This window comes from Ranitomeya imitator, chromosome 3 (genome assembly GCF_032444005.1).
Source record: "Ranitomeya imitator isolate aRanImi1 chromosome 3, aRanImi1.pri, whole genome shotgun sequence".
Classification (NCBI taxonomy): Eukaryota; Metazoa; Chordata; class Amphibia; order Anura; family Dendrobatidae; genus Ranitomeya; species Ranitomeya imitator.
The window spans coordinates 439727773-439749496 of NC_091284.1; the positions used below are offsets into that span (position 1 = coordinate 439727773).

Below are 21724 nucleotides of genomic sequence, written 5' to 3' on the forward strand. Positions count from 1 at the left end.
CTTTTCCTAAAAACATGTTTTGACACCATACTCTTTCTTCCAGATCTTAGGACACTGGCACGATATACCAGAACACGATTTTGGCATTGTCTCTATAGGCATGCTTTTAGTATACTCCACGATACTTCTTTTTGTCAAGGAGAAATGTATCCACGTCACCGACTTAGATCCATAAGGAGCACGTATATCCTTTTTTGTCATCACTATAAGGCTACTTTCACACTGGCGTTTTTTGCCAGACGTCGCAATGTGTCGTTTATGGCAAAAAACGCATCCTGTCTTCACATCTATTTGCTCTACAATAAGCCAAATGTTGCTATCCCCCCACCAGGGGGCAACTAGTACCACAACCCAAAACAGTTATCACTAGAAGTGTGATCACTACAAAACCCCAATGATCTCACAATGGTACTCTAATAAAATACATAATTTTTATTAAACATTTTGTTAAATAACATTAAAATGACAAATAAATCACTATTTGTAAAGGGTACAAATCCTCGACAAAAAGAGGGACTAGATGACCTGAGTAGCACCACTAAGTCAGGCCCAACATATGCTAACACCAACAGATAGACATCGTGCTGTGAAGTACCGGGTAATAGGGGACAACCTATATGGTCTCTCTAAACATGGAATCCACAGAATCTCCATATCATTGCTAGTGCATACTACGATATCCCCAGTGGGAAGTGTGAGGACCCATGTCCCAATACCCCCCTATCAGATGTAAACACTCTAACAATATGTATAAACCGGTATATTACCTAAATAGTAAGCCTGGTGTGTGCTCCTCGGCGTCCCTCTGCCCCGACGCGCGTTTCGCCGTAGCTTCTTCTGGAGGCGTGCAAAGTTGTTTGCAGGATGCGTTTTTGCCCCATAGATTAACATTAGCGACGCATTGCGACACTTTGCCACACGTTGCAACCATCATGCGACGGTTGCGCCGTGTTGTGGCGGACCGCCGGGAGCAAAAAACGTTAAATGTAACGTTTTTTGCTCCTGACGGACCGCTTTTTCCGACCGCACATGCGTGGACGGAACTCCGCCCCCACCTCCCCGCACCTCAAAATGGGGCAGCGGATGCACCGGAGAAATGCATCCGCTGCACCCGTTGTGCAGTGCGTCAAACGCTAGCGTCGGAATCTCTGCCCGACGCATTGCGACGGGGAGATTCCGATGCTAGTGTGAAAGTAGCCTAACATCCTTTTCTATTTTGGTTCCTTTTTAGAACTTACAGTATTCGATACGTTGTATGCGTATTACGTTATGTATGTTTCCCTGGAGACCATGTATACAGCTGCAGCCACTGCCGTGTGACTGTAAATTATATTATTTTGACGTAAATGAACCTTATTATATGTATCATGCATGGTGTAACATGTTTCACACATCAACGGGCATAAATTCTGATCCCACTTTTCTTTTTTTCTTTTTTCTTTACTTTAAATAATTTTTGTATTGCATTAGATAAACTTGCTCTGAGGAAGGTCCGCACGGGACCGAAAATGTTTAGCAGCAATTGATCTGTTTGTCTGGATGTGAAACAAATAACTTTATTCTTCTTCAAGAAATTATTGAGTGCCAACTAGTTTTTCTACATATTTGTAGTCTGTTGATGGCTATTAATTACAAATGCCACTATCTCCTTACCATTGTTAAGGACCTACTGAGAGTTGTAGGGCTGTGGGATCATGCAATACAATTGTTTATGGGACTGACTTGATATTACACTAGATTGTTGTAATAAACTTGGCTCTTGTATTCAAGTACTCTTGGTTCTGGTCATGTATTCATCTGCTTATGGTGGTTCTGATGATGTATACATGTACTGATGGAGGTTCTGGCAATGTATTAATTTATCGATGGTGGTTCTGGAGGCGTAGTCAAGTACTGATGGTGGGTCTGTTGATGTATTCATGTACTGATGGTGAATTTAGTGATGCATTTAAGTGCTAATGATGGTTCTGGAAATGTAGTCATGTACTGATGGTGGTTCTGGTGACATTCATTTACTGATGGTGGTGCTGGTTATATATTTATTTACTGATGACATTCATGTGCCATTGTTGGGTCTGGTGCTCTAATTATGTACTGATAATGATATTCGCTTCGTAAAAAATTGAACAATAGCTAATTCTTCTCTTTTCCATTAGGTCTATGACGTCACATGATTAAAACTGACTAGCTGAATCATTGTAAGCTATATGTAGAAACAGAAGGTCGATTTACCCTGCATGACTCAAAAGTCACTGCAAAAGGCTATGGCATGGGGGAGGAGGCTGTAGCTGGGTCAAGACTTAAAGAGGGGAATGATAAATGCAAGGACCAAAGACTTTCTTTTTTTTATAGAGTAGAGAAATTAGAAGAATTAGCTGGATGGAAAGGCAAAATGAGCAATTGTAAGCATACAGTGCTATGGAATATGATGATTGCAATATATTAAGAGAATACAAATTTTGATGGGAATGCCTCTTTAACCCTTCCCCACCTGAGACGTATCCATAAGTCCCTGTGACCTGGGTTTTATTGACCTGGGACGTATGGATACGTCCTGGCGATTTTGTGCGCACAGAGGCTGTGTGCATGTGATTGCCGTCGGATGTCTGTCATGTCGGACGCTGTTCACACTAGGGCGTCCGACAGACAGTGCTAATTCCACATTTGTTCACTACAGTTAGGTCCATATATATTTGGACAGAGACAACATTTTTCTAATTTTGGTTATAGACATTACCACAATAAATTTTAAACAAAACATTTCAGATGCAGTTAAAGTTCAGACTTTCAGCTTTTATTTGAGGGTATCCACATTAAAAATGGATGAATGGTTTAGGAGTTTCAGCTCCTTAACATGTGCCACCCTCTTTTTAAAGGGACCAAAAGTAATTGGACAGATTCAATAATTTTAAATAAAATGTTCATTTCTAGTACTTGGTTGAAAACCCTTTGTTGGCAATGACTGCCTGAAGTCTTGAACTCATGGACATCACCAGATGCTGTGTTTCCTCCTTTTTGATGCTCTGCCAGGCCTTCACTGCGGTGGTTTTCAGTTGCTGTTTGTTTGTGGGCCTTTCTGTCTGAAGTTTAGTCTTTAACAAGTGAAATGCATGCTCAATTGGGTTGAGATCAGGTGACTGACTTGGCCATTCAAGAATATTCCACTTCTTTGCTTTAATAAACTCCTGGGCTGCTTTGGCTTTATGTTTTGGGTCATTGTCCATCAGTAGTATGAAACAACGACCAATCAGTTTGGCTGCATTTGGCTGGATCTGAGCACACAGTATGGCTCTGAATACCTCAGAATTCATTCGGCTGCTTCTGTCCTGTGTCACATCATCAATAAACACTAGTGACCCAGTGCCACTGGCAGCCATGCATGCCCAAGCCATCACACTGCCTCCGCCGTGTTTTACAGATGATGTGGTATGCTTTGGATCATGAGCTGTACCACGCCTTCGCCATACTTTAATCTTTCCATCATTCTGGTAGAGGTTGATCTTGGTTTCATCTGTCCAAAGAATGTTCTTCCAGAACTGTGCTAGATTTTTTAGATGTTTTTTAGCAAAGTCCAGTCTAGCCATTTTATTCTTGATGCTTATGAGTGGCTCGCACCGTGCAGTGAACCCTCTGTATTTACTTTCATGCAGTCTTCTCTTTATGGTAGATTTGGATATTGATACGCCGACATCCTGGAGAGTGTTGGTCACTTGGTTGGCTGCTGTGAAGGGGTTTCTCTTCACCATGGAGATTATTCTGCGATCATCCACCACTGTTGTCTTCCGTGGGCTCCCAGGTCTTTTTGCATTGATGAGTTCACCAGTGCTTTCTTTCTTTCTCAGGATGTACCAAACTGTAGATTTTGCCACTCCTAATATTGTAGCAAATTCTCGGATGGGTTTTTTCTGTTTTCGCAGCTTAAGGATGGCTTGTTTCACCTGCATGGAGAGCTCCTTTGACCGCATGTTTACTTCACAGCAAAACCTTCCAAATGCAAGAACCACCCCTCAAATCAACTCCAAGCCTTTTATCTGCTTAATTGAGAATGACATAACAAAGGGATTGCCCACACCTGTCCATGAAATAGCCTTGGAGTCAATTGTCCAATTACTTTTGGTCCCTTTAAAAACAGGGTGGCACATGTTAAGGAGCTGAAACTCCCAAACCCTTCGTCCAGTTTTAATGTGGATACCCTCAAATGAAAGCTGAAAGTCTGAACTTCAACTGCATCTGAATTGTTTAGTTTTAAATTCATTGTGGTAATGTCTATAACCAAAATTAGAAAAATGTTCTCTATGTCCAAATATATATGGACCTAACTGTACACGCTCAGTGGCGCCGGCTAAATTTTATCCAGGTTACCCAGGGTTAATCTGGCTGGTAATCTGGTTGGAGGCTGGGTCACGCCCGTGGCCTTTACATAGTCATTCTGGACTTTGGGCGTCGCCGATTACAGCTTGTGTCTTGTGCCTGGTGATCTTGGTCTGGAGTGGTGGTCTATGAGTTGAAGTATCATATCTGGTGGTGTATTATCCTTTGTCATATTACTCCTTCCTATATTTGTGTTTATTTTTGTCCTGTGCACATTATAGTATTTTCCTGTGTGTCTGCGGCGAGGTGCGTTTTTAGTTTTCCCTGTCTGTACTTTCTGTGTAGGTTGGTGCGTGGTCTTATCACTGGGTAGCGGGAGGAGGTTTCAGCATAGGGCTGAAACAGGAGTCAGGGTCAGGCCTGGCGGCCCAGACAAGCACACCATCAGTGTAAATTCTGGGAGAGGGACAGACAGGGTTATCCCTAGTCTGAGGGATATATCGCAGGGGCCCGGATAATCAGCTTTAGTATACCCAATACCCCCGTGACAATGTCAGATGATTCTGAGAGCTGACACCCGACACTCAGTGCCATGAGCGGCCCTTCACCGTTCCTGGCACTTTAACCCCTAAATGCTGCAATCAAATTTGATCGTAACATTTCAGGAGCAGGCAGAGGGAATACAGCCCCTCTGCCTTTGTATCAGAAACCCCATGACATACGGGGGATTTCTTTTGTTCTGGCACCTCAGGTGCTCTGCAAATGTGACATGGCACCCTCAAACCATTCCAGCAAAATCTGAACTCAATATTGCTCTTCTTCCCTTTTTAGCTTTAAACTGTGCCTCAAAAGTAGTATTCTCCCACATATGAGGTATGGATGTACTCAGGAGAAATTGCACAACAAATTGCAATTTGTGGCTCAGTGGTTAGTACATCAGCCTTGCAGCGCAGGAGACCTGGGTTCAAATCCCACCAAGGACATCATCTGCTGGGAGTTTGTATGTTCTCCCCGTGTTTGCGTGGGTTTCTCCCGGGTACTCCGGTTTCCTCCCACATTCCAAAAACATACTGATAGGGAATTTAGATTATGAGCCCCATCGGGGACAGCGATGATATTGTGTGCAAACTGTAAAGCGCTGCAGAATAAGTTTGCGCTATATAAAAATAAAGATTATTTATTATTATGGTGCAATTTCTCCTGTTACCCTTGTGAAAATAAAAAAATTGGGGCTAAAATAACATTTTTGAGCTGAAAATATGATTTTTCCTTGAGGAGGCTTGTTTCCAAAATGCGGTAATTTGTGAGGGGGTTTCCATTGTTTAGGAGCATCAGGGACTCTCCAAACGGGACTAATGATTGCAGCAAATTTTACTTTCAAAAAGTCAAATGATGTTCATTACCTTCCAAGCCCTGCCGTACGCCCAGTTTTCTCCCATATACGTTGTACCGATGTACTCAGGAGAAATAGCACAATAAATTGTATGGTGCAATTTCTCCTGTTACCCTTATGAAAATGCAAAATTTGGGGCTCAAATAACAATTTTGTGGAGAAAATGTGATTTTTGTTATTTTCACGTCTCAACGTTATAAACTTCTGTAAAGCATCTGAGAATTCAAGGTGCTCACCACACATCTAGATCAGTTCCCTGAGGGGTCTAGTCTCCAAAATGGTGTCACTTGTGGAGGATTTTCACTGTTATCAGGGGCTCTTCAAACGCGACATGGCGTTCGCTAATTGTTACAGCAAATTTTACATTCAAAAAGTCAAATGGCGCTCCTTCCCTTTTACTCCCTGCCGTACACCCAAGCAGTGGTTTTCCTCCACATATTGGGTATCAGCATGCTCAGGAGAAACTGCGCAACAAATTTTGTGGTCCATTTTTTTGTTTTACCCTTGTGAAAATAAAAACAATTGGGGTCTAATTTTTTTGTGAAAAAAAGTTAAATTTTCATTTTATTTTCCACATTCCAAAAATTCCTGTGAAGCACCTGAAGAGTTAACAAACTTCTTGAATGTGATTTTGAGCACCTTGAGTGGTACAGTTTTTAGAATGGTGTCACTTTTGGGTATTTTCTATCATATAGACCCCTCAAAGTCACTATAAATGTGAGGTGGTCCCTAAAAAAATGGTTTTGTAAATTTTGCTGGAAAAAGTAGAAATCACTGGTCAATTTTTAACCCTCATAAAGAAATTGTGCAGATGTAAAGTAGATATGTGGGAAATGTTATTTATTAACTATTATGTGTGACACATCTCATTTAATTTAAGGGCATAAGAAATCAAAATTTGAAAATTGCTAAATTTTTCACATTTTCACCAAATTTTCATTTTTTTTCACAAATAAACACAAGGTATATTGAAGAAATTTTACCACTATCATGAAGTACAATATGTCACGAAAAAAACATTCTCAGCATTAGTGGTATCTGTTGAAGTGTTCCATAGTTATTACCTCATAAATTGACATTGGTCAGAATGGTAAAAATTGGCCTGGTTATTAACATGTAAACCACCTTGGCGGGGTAAAGGGGTTACTAACTGCTATATCTGTATTTATGCTAGGAGCATTAATTGTAAAATTAAGCACTATAACATGCCAAATCCTAAGAGTGTGTAATATACTCGCTATGAGGATTCGGCTTTGCTTGTCAGCACATGATGGCTTATATGCGATTTTTATACTTACACTCACATGCCAACTAGCTTCCTTTACTGCTTCTCTCAATGAAATAGTGGATGTAGTTTTTCACTGAACATCGAGAGAATTGAGAAGAGAAACTTGTCGACATGTGACTGTAAGTTTGCTAATCGCATTCATATGTCGAGTACACAAACCACTTAGACTTATAAGAGGGTGCGTTATTCTGAATTTTTGCCCTGGGTGCAGGAGAACCTAGATTCGCCACTGAATTTAAAGAGGGTGTTCACGACTTTATCATTGATGACCTATCCTTAATCAAATCAAAAGCAGGTAGCCAGTGGACATTATCAGAAGACGAGCAGCCCCGCAATTGAGCAGTTCCGACTGACAGCTACCACCACTGAGAACAGCTGATCGGTGCTATATCTGTATACATTTGCAAAGACTTCAATTTGTCATTTATTTTAGTCGCAGGTGATAGCAGACATGTGTCCAAATTTACAAGTCTGGACTGTGGACTAATGCTTTAGGAGCAGGGCCGGACTGGCCATTGGGCAATTCTGGCAAATGCCAGAAGGGCCTGTCTGGCTGTGGGCTGCCTTGTCTGCTATATTGTTAACAGATTCGATGTTCTCAGGACACTCATACTGTTAAGAATTGTGATGGAGCACAAAGTTGCTGACTCCGGCACTTAGCCCAGCAGCCACGGGTATCATTAAAAATATTGGTCTTGCAGTAAATCTTTCTTTCCTCCATCCAGGGTAATATTAGTAATATTTCCCATCTGGTTCTTGGGGACGGGGACAACATGGGCCTGTGTGATTTCAAATGCCAGGGCTAAACTTCAGCCCCAGTCCGTACCTGTTTAGGAGCATACTGGTAATGAAGTGATTATGACTAGGATTAAGCGAAACGGGTCGGCAAGATTCAGAAGTCACCGACTTTTGGCAAAGTCAGGTTTCATGAAACCCGACCCGACCCCTGTGTGGGGTCGGCCATGAGGTCGGCGATCTTCTGATCTGGAATCGGAATTCCGATACCAAGTTCCGATATGTTTAAGATATCGGGAATCGGTATCGGAATTCATATTTAAGTGTAAAATAAAGAATAAAAATAAAAAAATATTGATATACTCACCCTCGGACGCGCCCTGGTTCTCACCGGCAGCCTTCCTTCCTAAGAATGAGCGCCTGAAGGGCCTTCGATGATGTCGCGGCTTGTGATTGGTCGCGTGAGCGGTCACATGGGCGTCACGGGACCAATCACAAGCCGCGACGTCATCTAAGGTCCGTCAGGCGCTAATTCTTAGGAAGGAAGCATCCGAGGGCGCGTCCGAGGGTGAGTATATTCCTAATAGGTATATACTCACCCTCGGACGCGCCCTGGTTCTAACCCGCAGCCTTCCTTCCTAAGAATCAGCGCCTGAAGGACCTTAGATGACGTCGCAGCTTGTGATTGGTCGCGTGACGCCCATGTGACCGCTCACGCGACCAATCACAAGCCGCGACGTCATCAATTGTCCTTCAGGCGCTCATTCTTAGGAAGGAAGGCTGCCGGTGAGAACCAGGGCGCATCCGAGGGTAAGTATATCAATATTTTTTATTTTGATTCTTTATTTTACACTTAAATATGGATCCCAGGGCCTGAAGGAGAGTTTCCTCTCCTTCAGACCCTGGGAACCATTAGAAACCCAATGCACTGCATTGGGTTTCGTGTTTCGGCCGACCCCGACCCCGACTTTTCTATGGGATCGGCCGATTTCACTCGACCCGACTTTTGAAAAATCCTATAAAAAGAAAAGTCGCTCAACCCTAATTATGACTACTTTTTTTTAATCTTGGAACTTTACAGAAAAAAGTTATTTCCAAAATTGTAAGTTATCCCCTATAAAGGATAGAGGCTCAGTTACAGATTGCTGAGTGTCTGACTGATGGAACCTCCAACAATTCTGAGAATTGTACTCCGGAACATAGGTACTGGGATCTGTAAAGCTTTGTCTTGAATGGAGTGGAGGTGTGCATGATCAACCAACCCTTCATTCATTGTTTATCGGATTACTCGAGAAAGCCTTTTTTTCCTACTAATATGTTGGCTGAATCTTTATACTATGTACAGTGGGGCAAAAAAGTATTTAGTCAGTCAGCAATAGTGCAAGTTCCACCACTTAAAAAGATGAGAGGCGTCTGTAATTTACATCATAGGTAGACCTCAACTATGGGAGACAAACTGAGAAAAAAAAATCCAGAAAATCACATTGTCTGTTTTTTTATCATTTTATTTGCATATTATGGTGGAAAATAAGTATTTGGTCAGAAACAAAATTTCATCTCAATACTTTGTAATATATCCTTTGTTGGCAATGACAGAGGTCAAACGTTTTCTGTAAGTCTTCACAAGGTTGCCACACACTGTTGTTGGTATGTTGGCCCTTTCCTCCATGCAGATCTCCTCTAGAGCAGTGATGTTTTTGGCTTTTCACTTGGCAACACGGACTTTCAACTCCCTCCAAAGGTTTTCTATAGGGTTGAGATCTGGAGACTGGCTAGGCCACTCCAGGACCTTGAAATGCTTCTTACGAAGCCACTCCTTCGTTGCCCTGGCGGTGTGCTTTGGATCATTGTCATGTTGAAAGACCCAGCCACGTTTCATCTTCAATGGCCTTGCTGATGGAAGGAGGTTTGCACTCAAAATCTCACGATACATGGCCCCATTCATTCTTTCATGTACCCGGATCAGTCGTCCTGGCCCCTTTGCAGAGAAACAGCCCCAAAGCATGATGTTTCCACCACCATGCCTTACAGTAGGTATGGTGTTTGATGGATGCAACTCAGTATTCTTTTTCCTCCAAACACGACAAGTTGTGTTTCTACCAAACAGTTCCAGTTTGGTTTCATCAGACCATAGGACATTCTCCCAAAACTCCTCTGGATCATCCAAATGCTCTCTAGCAAACTTCAGACGGGCCCGGACATGTACTGGCTTAAGCAGTGGGACACGTCTGGCACTGCAGGATCTGAGTCCATGGTGGCGTAGTGTGTTACTTATGGTAGGCCTTGTTACATTGGTCCCAGCTCTCTGCAGTTCATTCACTAGGTCCCCCCGCGTGGTTCTGGTATTTTTGCTCACCATTCTTGTGATCATTCTGACCCCACGGGGTGGGATTTTGCGTGGAGCCCCAGATCGAGGGAGATTATCAGTGGTCTTGTATGTCTTCCATTTTCTAATTATTGCTCCCACTGTTGATTTCTTCACTCCAAGCTGGTTGGCTATTGCAGATCCAGTCTTTCCAGCCTGGTGCAGGGCTACAATTTTGTTTCTGGTGTCCTTTGACAGCTCTTTGGTCTTCACCATAGTGGAGTTTGGAGTCAGACTGTTTGAGGGTGTGCACAGGTGTCTTTTTATACTGATAACAAGTTTAAACAGGTGCCATTACTACAGGTAATGAGTGGAGGACAGAGGAGCCTCTTAAAGAAGAAGTTACAGGTCTGTGAGAGCCAGAAATCTTGATTGTTTGTTTCTGACCAAATACTTATTTTCCACCATAATATGCAAATAAATTGTTAAAAAAACAGACAATGTGATTTTCTGGATTTTTTTTTCTCAGTTTGTCTCCCATAGTTGAGGTCTACCTATGATGTAAATTACAGACGCCTCTCATCTTTTTAAGTGGTGGAACTTGCACTATTGCTGACTGACTAAATACTTTTTTGCCCCACTGTATATTATGATAGCTTTCAGCATAGACAGTATAGCAATCTATTTCTTTACATTGCCCATGACATCTGATCTGCTATATAAGTATCCTAAAGCATGAAGCCAAAATGAAGTGTGGCATAGCATTAGTTGCTCTTACTGCATAATGATAGGTCAATCTCTTTCCATTATGCTTTTTCCTATGTCAAAAAGGTGTGGTACTCTGATATTTATCTTCAGTGGGTGATATATCTAAATCAATCATAAGTTATTAGTTATTAGAAGAATATAAAGAGTGGAAATGCTATTAGCAAAACCTAGTCTGGCATGAATGATTTATAAGAGTATTTTCTATCAGCATCAAGTTGATTCATGTTCATAAAATATTACAGTCATGTTTGTATTAATTAAAGATAAAATTGTTCTTAAAGCAGCCAAATAACACAATCATGATATAATGTAATTCAGATATGTTCACTCATAATATCATACAGCAGGTATTATAAAGCAATCCATTTGATCATAATCAGTATTTCATTGTGTTACAATCTTCAGCTGTGTCCTTATACACAGTTGGGACAAAAAGATAGTCATAGGAGCGCATGCGAGACGGTGAGTTGATATAAAATCTTCATTTATTTTATAATTTATCATTTATTTTATATCGACTCACCATGTCGCATGCGGTCCTATGACGGTTTTTTTGTCCCTTCTTGTTTGATCCTCTTGCGAGGCATCTGGCTGGAGCTGCAGCGTATCTTCTGTTTTAACCACCCCTAACAGCAGCTTGGCGCTCCTGTGAAGCCGTTCGTCATTTTCTTTTTCTCTATACTTATACACAGTTGTCACTTATTATTACTAAAACTATGCTTTTTATGTATTTCATTGTAATCAACACAGTCTACCTAGACAATTAAAAAAATGAATGTTATATTCTGCACTGGTTTTTGGAATATCTTGATAATTTCCTCTGTAATGCACACACTACTATGCCATAGGTCACGCACCATTTGGTGTGTGGGTGCTACCACTTCGCTATGGTAGAGGCAAAAAATAAAATAAAGTTTGTGATGCCGGGTGCACTTAATTAACCCCCGCTGCTTGGTAGTGTGATGTAATGTGGTGCACTCCAAATAGTCCAGAAAATAGGGAGGCCAAAGGGGCTGTTGATAACTTTTACTTGCTACCTGAATACACAGGTACATCCAGATTAAAAATGATTTTACAGAGATTTAATTTCAATGCAGCAATCACAGTTACTTTCCAGCATAGTAATACAGATATATAAATGGTGCAATGATTCCTGAACTCCAACTTCTGCTTAGATGCACATTCATTTTCACACAGTTATCTGAAGCTGAGGCTGTGGTTTCTTTTATACAGGAGCTTTGGTGGTTTCCTTACCTGCTCCTTCAGCTTACCTAGGTGACTACACTTGGGCACAAAATGTGTCCTTCTCTTCCAAGCCCAGGACCCCGGTCATGTGGTCTAACCACACGACCTTATGGCTGTTGGCAGATATGCAGCAGATACAGACTTATTTATATGCAGGAGGAGTTTACACTTTTCTGACAGTAGATGGCGATGATGTTACTGCTATATGCTTAGTTGAATGTAATGCATATACTTGTTGTACTTCGGTTTCACTTTCTCTCTGGTAAAAGATCTTTTAGACTTCCAGTTATGCTGTATAAAGAAGCTGATACATGTACCTCATGTTCTGTGTAGATAAAAGTTGGATTACCCCATATAATCTACTCTCACCAGTTTCTTCTGCAACCAAACTATGCAACAAAGGCCATATGTGGAAAGCAAGGTTGCTTTGTTAACTCTTTCCAACTCCTGATAGCAGAACATAACAAGTACATCAGTCTATGCATGCATATATAAACCACTTTTATGTACTGGATTCTAATGTACATTATCTGCAAAGGGAAATGTGAACATTGTGCAAACATAAAGAGGTAGCTGCTAGCTCTGCTACATCTTAGAGGCACATTACACTTACACATACTTGAACATCCAATGTTTTCAAAATAAATTAATTTAATTAATTTACATTTTCTAAAAGAAGGTTTACTTACAGGTAGCTGCTTCTCTAGACAGATGCTAAAATTTTTGGTTTGGTTGGGCTTTAGTTTCTTTAGAGGAATTCTTGTTTCACCGATAAATTCATTGTGACGGAACTTATCCTCATCACAGACTGATATTCTAGAGACAAACAAAACCAAAATGTTAGTACGTTTTTGCCATTTATCTTAAATATATTGCAACATAAATGAGATAAAACAGTTACTAGAACTATAATAGTATAGGAGATGGATTTGATAAATAACCTACATATATCATATCAGGAATGTGCACAGGATTTGAACTAGAAAGAATTTGTGGATACTGAGGCACTGGCATGTAAGAGAGTATCCTAAGGCCCCCTTAACATGTCCATGTTTCCGGTGTATGTGTGGTGACAGTTTTCACATGTACCGGAGACACGTATACACGCACACCCATTGTAATCTATGGGGCTGCACACATGTCTGTGTGACCCTGACGTAGACATGTGCATTTTTTTCCGGCACGACGGATGACAATACGTACCATACACATGCACACAGATGACAAATGTGTAACAGTGCGACAGTGATGAGCAGTAATGTTACTGACATCACCACTCTTCACAGTTGATGGGTCTCACTTAGCGCAGCGTGAGCATGGTTCAAGGAACGTTGTGGGAAGCGCTGCACTACGTCAGACTTGCATGGGAACTTTTTTCTAATACATTGGTGAATGAGGGACAGTGTCTTGTTTCTATTTCTCTCTTTTTATGTGTTTCAGGTATCCATTTGCGGACTATATCGGATTCCCTGGACTATGTTGTACCTGCATGGGATTTTTTTTTATAAATTGGTGACCCAGGGAAGGTGTCGGGAAGCGTTTATTCAAATAAAGTATTTTTTCGGTGTGTGTATTATTTTAATTGCTAGTTTAGTATTGGGTGTGGTTCACAGACACCTCTCCACTACTAACACCAGGGCTCGATGGCAGCTATGTTTTTGGACAATTCACAGCTGACATTAACCCTGATCCACATTACCTGTATTGCCACTGCACTAGGGTAATTGCGAAGAGTGAAGGCAAAGCGCAAGAATTGATGCACCACTTCTGAGGCAGCTGCGAGCTGGTATTTTTAGGCTGGGAAGTGACCAATAACTGAAAACTTCCCAGCCTTATAATATTAGCTTACAGCTGTCTGCATTACCTTAGCTGGTTATCTTTGCATGTCTTTAACATCTAAACATCTGTAATTTCTATTCTGTATTCTATTCTGGTATGTGTCACACGGACAGCACATGGATGATGCACATGTACACATGAATGACACACAAATGGTATGCGTTCACGTTCCAGTACCGGAAACATCAGGATGTGTGAAGGGGGCCTTGCATACATCTCTCATCAACGCTTAGACTGCGTAAACAGTGCCTTCCCCCCTCCCACCAATCCCGCGATGAAATACAGACAGGCCTAGAAGGGTTGAACAGGTCGGTCACAGTTTATTAATTACATACGCAGAGAAAGGCAATTACATTTCACAACTGGCTCATCGCCGAAGGTCCTGTCTGCAACCGACAGGCGAGCAGGCCAATGAGCGGTTACGAACCTTTGCCCCTCTCTACACTTCCGCTGTGACTTAAAACAGAAAATTCCTATATTTTTGTTTTATATCATATATTTGTTCTGGCAGTGCAAAACATCATTGAATATATAAGGGAGGGAGGGACAACAGCTTCCAGGGGTCAGCCGGGGAGAAAGAGAAAGGCACTGACCCCTGGCACCTGAATTTCACCCATGTTGCTGTGACCGGATGCCCCTTCCCCTTTGCCCCATTGGTCAGTACAGCGTTCCAATTACTGCATCACCTGTGGGAGTAGCGGGAGGGGGGAATTAGGCACCGCACTGTATTTCCTCTAGCTTTAGTTATAGGGGCTCCGCAGTCAGAGGCACGTTCCTTAGTCAGTACCGTGCCTGCCAGTACTCCCATAACATTTCCAAGCATAGCCAAGATCTCTAAATAGCCATTCTGCCACAAAGGGAACTTATCAAAGATATCCTTAAAGAATTGTTGACACAACCATATTTTTAGTAGGATTGCTGGTCATAAAAAGAAAAACAGTCTGCTCTCAGACCAATGTTATTCAGTGGGGCAGTACAAACTACATTTTTTTTCACCAAAAATAAATTGCAGCATACACCAGTTTCTTCCTTAAATCGGAAGAGACTCGCCCATTCTAGTTTGTGGGTCAGCAAAAAAAAAAAAAATGGATGCCATAAGTAAAGCATCCAATTTTTACCGGACACATTGCAATTCTGTAACATAGGAAACTGTAACTGGTCTTGTAAAAGATTAATAGCTGCTGCCATGAGGAAAAAATGATTGTATACAGACTACATACCTATGACAAGCGAGAAAAAAATAGTCAGAGTTTTCTGGTTAAACTCTCATGATTTTTTTATACGCTTATGTTTATCTACCCTATAAGTGCCAGCCACTTTAATCTCATAAAAGTAGCAGCCAGAACCACAAGTAAAGTTCTAGCCACAAAGCCAGCAAACTACTAATAAGTTCCCAATAGTACAAGTACTAGAGCTCCTGTACTCTTACAGTACTGACAGTGTCCGTTACAGCGCTTCTATGCTGCTTTTTCTAAATATCGTTGACAAGAAGCAAAAAACAGGAAAATGTTTGCTTAATTAAATCTTAATCTTTTAATTAAAGCACATGTGACCAGTGTGAAGCTGTATGGTGTCGGATGGCCCCATCCATAAGGTTATACAATATGTTTACCGAGCTGATTATATTAAATATCTGCTTTTTTTTTTAAATTTGAGGATGTCACATACATTGCATATTTTGACACAAAATGGTTGGAAATGTTGAAATCCAATGATTTAATTTCCCTTTTTTTATGATGCATTTGATTTACATAAAAAAAGAAATACTGCTGGGTTCATCTGTGGAACTAACTTTCATATTTCTAATTTTGGACTGGTGTTTACGCATACATAAAATAATCTTCATTTATTGCCACTCGGATGTAAAATAACTAACAATACGCAAAAATACACTTTGTGTGAACGCTGCATTCTATAATACTAAACTGAGCATTTATAAGGCAATAATTATAGTCATTCATGGCAGCTGGCATTTCATATTCATGACTACTCCATGGTATAATTTTGCTTGGGAATGTCTTTGTAGGGCTCATTTATCATTATTACGTCAGGAAGAACATGAATCTTGATTTGTAAGCGCTTGGGCATTTTTAATTCATTTTTAACAGAATTCTGTTTGATTTTGAAAACGTAATTCTGTTTGTACGTTTTAGGGTAGGTTCACGAGAACATTACTTTAGATACAACCTATGCGAGAAAACATCGCATAGCAGTCGGACCAGTGTTAATTTATGGGGCAGCTCACATCAGCATTTTTTTTCTCAGGTTTATTCGATGTGGATGTAAAATTGCAGTCTGCTGCGATTGTTACAGAGACTCGACCGAGGCTCGCCAATGCAAGCCTATGGGTGTGAGAAAAAAATTGCACAGCACTTGGAACATGCAAGTGTTGTCTGAATTTTATGCACCAATGTCCATTGAAAAGCCGCCAATTGATCTGCCACATACAGTAATATCATACTGACAGGTTAGGATTAGTGTTGAGCATTCCGATACCGCAAGTATCGGGTACCGGCCGATACTTGCGGTATCGGAATTCCGATACCGAGATCCGATACTTTTGTGGTATCGGGTATCGGTATCGGATCCATAGGGATGTGTAAAATAAAGAATTAAAATAAAAAATATTGATATATTCACCTCTCCGGCGGCCCCTGGACATCACGCTGGTAACCGGCCGGCTTCTTTGTTTAAAATGAGCGCCTTTAGGACCTGAGAATGACGTCGCGGCTTCTGATTGGTCGCGTGCCGCCCATGTGACCGCCACGCGACCAATCAGAAGCCGCGACGTCATTCTCATTCACTAAACTCCTAATTCTAGGAATTGAGGACCTGCGAATGACGTCGCGGCTTCTGATTGCTCGCAGGTCCTAAAGGCGCTCATTTTAAACAAAGAAGCCGGCCGGTTACCAGCGTGATGTGCAGGGGCCGCCGGAGAGGTGAGCATATCAATATTTTTTATTTTAATTCTTTATTTTACACCTCACTATGGATCCCAGGGCCTGAAGGAGAGTTTCCTCTCCTTCAGACCCTGGGAACCATCAGGATACTTGATGTGCCATTGACTTGTATTGGTATCGGATATCGGTATCGGCAATATCCGATATTTTTCGGGTATCGGCCGATACTATCCGATACCGATACTTTCAAGTATCAGACGGTATCGCTCAACACTAGTTAGGATAGAATAGATCGAATAGATATATACACATAGAATACATATATATATATATATATATATAGATGTCAGTGACACACACATATGTATATGTATATATATATATATATATATAACATAGATAGGTAGAAGAAAAGCCGGCAATTCAGCAACTGTGTGCTGTAACATCACAGCAGGAGCCAAAAGGATAGAATAGATAGATTACATACAGTATATACACATAGAATTGGTACATATACAGATGTCAGTGACACATACAATTAGTGCAGTGTGCGTGCAGCTTACTGTACATGTATTTAATTAATAAAAGATTATTTTTCTGAAAAAAATGGCTTGTGCTCCAGCATAATTTTCATAACCAGCAGAAGGAAAGCCGACGGCTGGGGATGGATGTTTATTGCCTGGGAACGGGGTAATACCCAGTGGATTTTTTGCTTGTGCACCTTATTATATTATATTTATTTATTTTTTATTCATTTTTGGTAGTTTTTATTCATTAATTATTTATACCGACCATTAATTTTTGGCAAAAACTGCAAGAGATATTTTTGAGGTCACCTATTTATATCTGATTGATTTTAAATATATATTTTTTAATGCCCTGTTATAAATGGCGTACTAATTAATTGTTTTATTGTGCCACTTGTCACCGCAAATAAAGGCTATTTGATAAATATCTTCTGCGTGGGTACACTTTCTCTGCTGTTCATGTTCTCATTGTGGTTGGTTCTCAGCTTTCTGGAGGTGGTCTGAGGATTGTCCTTTACTGATCTCACCATTCTTCTTCTCTGCCTTTCTGATGTTTTTCTTGGCCTGCCACTTCTGGCCTTTACAAGAACTGTACCTGTGTTCTTCCATTTCCTTACTATGTTCCTCACAGTGGAAATTGACAGGTTAAATCTCTGAGACAGCTTTTTGTATCCTTCCCCTGAACAACTATGTTGAATAATCTTTGTTTTCAGATCATTAGACAGTTGTTTTGAGGAGCCCATGATGCCACTCTTCAGAGGAGATTCAAACACGAGAACAACTTGCAAGTGGCCACTTTAAATAGCTTTTCTCATTGCATACACCTGGCTATGAAGTTCAAAGCTCAATGAGGTTAGAAAACCAAAAAAAAGTCCTTTAGTAAGTCAGTAAAAGTAGGTAGGAGTATTTAAAACAAGAAAATGATAAGGGTGCCCATACTTATGCACCTGTCAAATTTTGTTTGAATGCAGATTGCACATTTTCTGTTAGTACAATAAACCTAATTTCAAGGCAGAAACATTACTGTGTCCAACAGTTATTAGATATATGAAACTGAAATAGCTGTTGCAAAATAAACAATTTTTATAAAACATTAAGCTTAAGATTAATAGGGGTGCCCAAACATTTTCATATAACTGTAGGAGCAATAAGATGCAGTGGAAAAAGTAATGTAGGTGGGGACACAAAATAGATGAAACGTTTAGGATAAAAGGTTATATTTAAAGGTGACCTAAAAAATACAAAAAGTACACTGATCCAGTAGCCATGTCAGGATTCAGTGACTGCTAGATAGGAGCTTTGTGAACTGCTTCCTAACTGCCGAAATCCCGATGTCTCTTCTGAGCTGTATGCCCAGCCAGGGGTGGATTAAGAAAGGCCAGGGTCCCGGGCAGGTTAGAAGGCGTGCTCCCCCCAGGTACCTGATGTATCACATGACATATCACATGATCCCCTAATAGATCATGGGATAGGTCATGTGAGTAACACACAAGTGCTTTGGGGCATATCTGTATATGGAAAGCATCAGAGATAGCGGCTTGAGTAGCTCGCCTCGCAAATTATTACAATATACATAACATATCTCTACACAAAATAGAGCAGGGGTGGGAGATTAATTTCCACAAGGGGCCACATGATTGGCCATGACTCTTGTGGAGGTCGAACCAATAGGCTGAAATTAATTCTGCTGAATATCGATATAATATGAAAAAATAATTAATAATTATATGACTTATTGTTGAGCAGAAATAAGTATGCTGAATTCCCCCTATATACAGTATGACCCACCACACCCTACATAAAATATGAGCCCCCACAAAACCCCCTCAATCAGCAACCAAAGCTATCAATCTATGAGGCCTTAAACATGTAAACAAAAATCCTCTCTTTTAACCCAATACATAAAGATATAAATGAACACACATTTGCACAGAAAACCAGTGATTTAAGAAAAAAAAAAAGCAGAAATGAGGGGAGATAGGGACTAGTTTTGCCCTTCACACCTGCCTTCCTGACAGCAGAGGTTGGCACCCTAGGTTGAAATGGTATGGTGCCCCCACTCCTTGTCGATAGCCCCTATGTAGCCCTACCACTACTCTGACTGATCATGCATCCTCAATAGGTGATGAGATAATATGTAATGAACATATATAAATATATGCAATATAGAACTAGTTTGTAAATGCAGAAGCAGCAGTGGAACAATGAGAAACTCATCACCACTTCTGTATTTATCACCCTCCTGGTTTTGGCTTACACATACTGATGTGAAATACTGACCCAATACTCAATGTGTGAATGTGGCCTTAAACATACTGTAGACAAAGCAAACATCCTCGCTCCAAAAAACAGCTGAAAAAAGTGTGAAGATCACCACAAAACAAGCTGAAAAACAGGTGTTTTCAACACAACATTTTTACTGCCAATAGAAAAGGTGTTGGCTACTGAAAAAAATGCTGCATGTGAACATAGTCTTACTCTGAAATGCTATAGCTATCTGTGGGGTTACATAGGACTGGAGGTGACATCTACATTATCTGTTCTCAGAGAGTTATAATTGCTATCTCTGGTGTTACATAGGACTGCAGGTGACATCTAATACATTATCTGTACTCAGAGTTATCACTGTAATATCTGTGGTGTTACATAGGACTGCAGGTGACATATACCACATTATCTGTACTCAGAGAGTTATCACTGAGTTATCTGCAGTGTTAAAAAAAAAATTAAGAGGGGGTTGGCGGGGGGGGGGTCAACACTTTGTCTTTGAGTTTGGGCCCCCAATCTTTTCTGACCTTAGCAACGCCCCTCCGTACAGCTAATAGTGGCAGACCCATTGGCTGATATAAGGTCCCTAAATATGAGGGACCACAGTGTGAGCACTGGCTCCAGGCCCCTCCACCAACTGTATCCGCATCCTGCTCATGGAATGTAACCTAAATGTTTGTGTGATTTTACAATGTTAGCATTTGGGGCCCCACTTTAAACTTTTGCCCAGGGCCCCACTTTGTCTAAAACCGGCCCTGGATGTAGACCAGGGGAGCAAAAAACACTTGCAGCCTGTGCAGCTGCACAGAAGCCAAAGAGATAAAGGGCCCATTTTTTCCTCCAAAACAGGTTGAGTTTTGCATTTTTAGGAGTTCTTGGGCTGCAAAGGACTCATATATTGTTTTTGCACAAGGGCCCTTTTCTGTCTGAGTCTGTCAGTGATGTAGACCAATCATAAGCAGGCAGCAACACTCAGGAAAAAATGGAACACATCTCCACTATAGCTTAAAACAGGCTACTCCTGTGTGAGATGTAATGAATGACTAATAGTCTGATCACACTGCAGAGTGATTACCAATTGTTATGTGTACAACAGGCATTCCTGTGATTACTGACTGAGTACAAATGTGTCATTAATTACACTTATGTCTTTTGTGCTCACAGCAACTTGTAATCACTCTGTAGTGAGATCAAGCTGTCCATCCTCAAATGTCTCACACTGGAGTGCCCTGTTCTAAGCTATTGTGGTAATGTTTTCTTCTTTCTCCTGAATGTTGTTGCTTGCTTATGATTGATCAACTTCACACAGGTGAAAGAAGTGCATGCCTCCACTGAAAACTATCTGATAACTCCCACTTGGGATAGAAAAATTAACTCATTAGGGACCAAACACTTTCATTGCTAAAATCTCTGCAACAGAGAGGAAAAATAAAAAACAAGCAAATAAGAAAAACAAACAAAGGTTTTATTCTGCGCTGCAGCCAGTATTACATTGTGAGATCAGTTCAGCATGAAAAATTTGGTGAAATGTACGGTTTAAAGACACTGTAATATGCCTTGAAATATGTTTAGTATAGAACATTCGTTCATGACTTTGGATGCTGTTTAATGGATATAAAGTTTCTTTTTAGCAGTTAGATTGCAAATTCTCTGGAATAGCAATAAAGAGGGCACGCTTAATGAAATGCAATTTTTATTATCTTGAGTCATTTAAAAAGCCACTGTGCCAAATTATTATTTGACTTTTTTCCCTCCAGTGACTTCACATTAACCTTGACTGTGTGAATCCCGAATTAAGCCTCATCAAATATGACAAATGCATTATTGTTTAAAATTACAGAATAGGAATTCAATAGTCTTATGTAGGATTTTATAAAATAACATTTGATACTTAAAATAATAGTTAAAAAATACTGTATGCCACAGCCGCTTCTGCCTTGTACATGTATATTATTGTATTTGGAATTATTTGTATTGTCATTTAAATATTTTTACATAATAATATTTGTAATTATAGATATAATAATAATAATAGCTTTTGTATTGGTAATTTAGAGACCACAATAGCCATATGTTTATTTGTGAGCAATTTAGGGAGAAGGCTGATTGTCACTCAGACCGTCAGGAGTGATATGAGTCTGAGAA

The 21724-nt window shown here is 40.5% G+C and overlaps 1 protein-coding gene across 2 annotated transcripts in view; it reads right to left on the reverse strand.

The window, feature by feature from the left end:
- The window catches only part of DOC2B (double C2 domain beta), a 1593495-nt gene that overhangs the window by 263493 nt on the left and 1308278 nt on the right, over positions 1-21724 (reverse strand). For both annotated transcript variants that reach the window (XM_069757350.1, XM_069757348.1), the window contains one exon: positions 12735-12861. In XM_069757350.1, coding sequence (XP_069613451.1) covers positions 12735-12861 — 127 coding nt within the window. The remainder of the gene's footprint in view (positions 1-12734; positions 12862-21724) is intronic.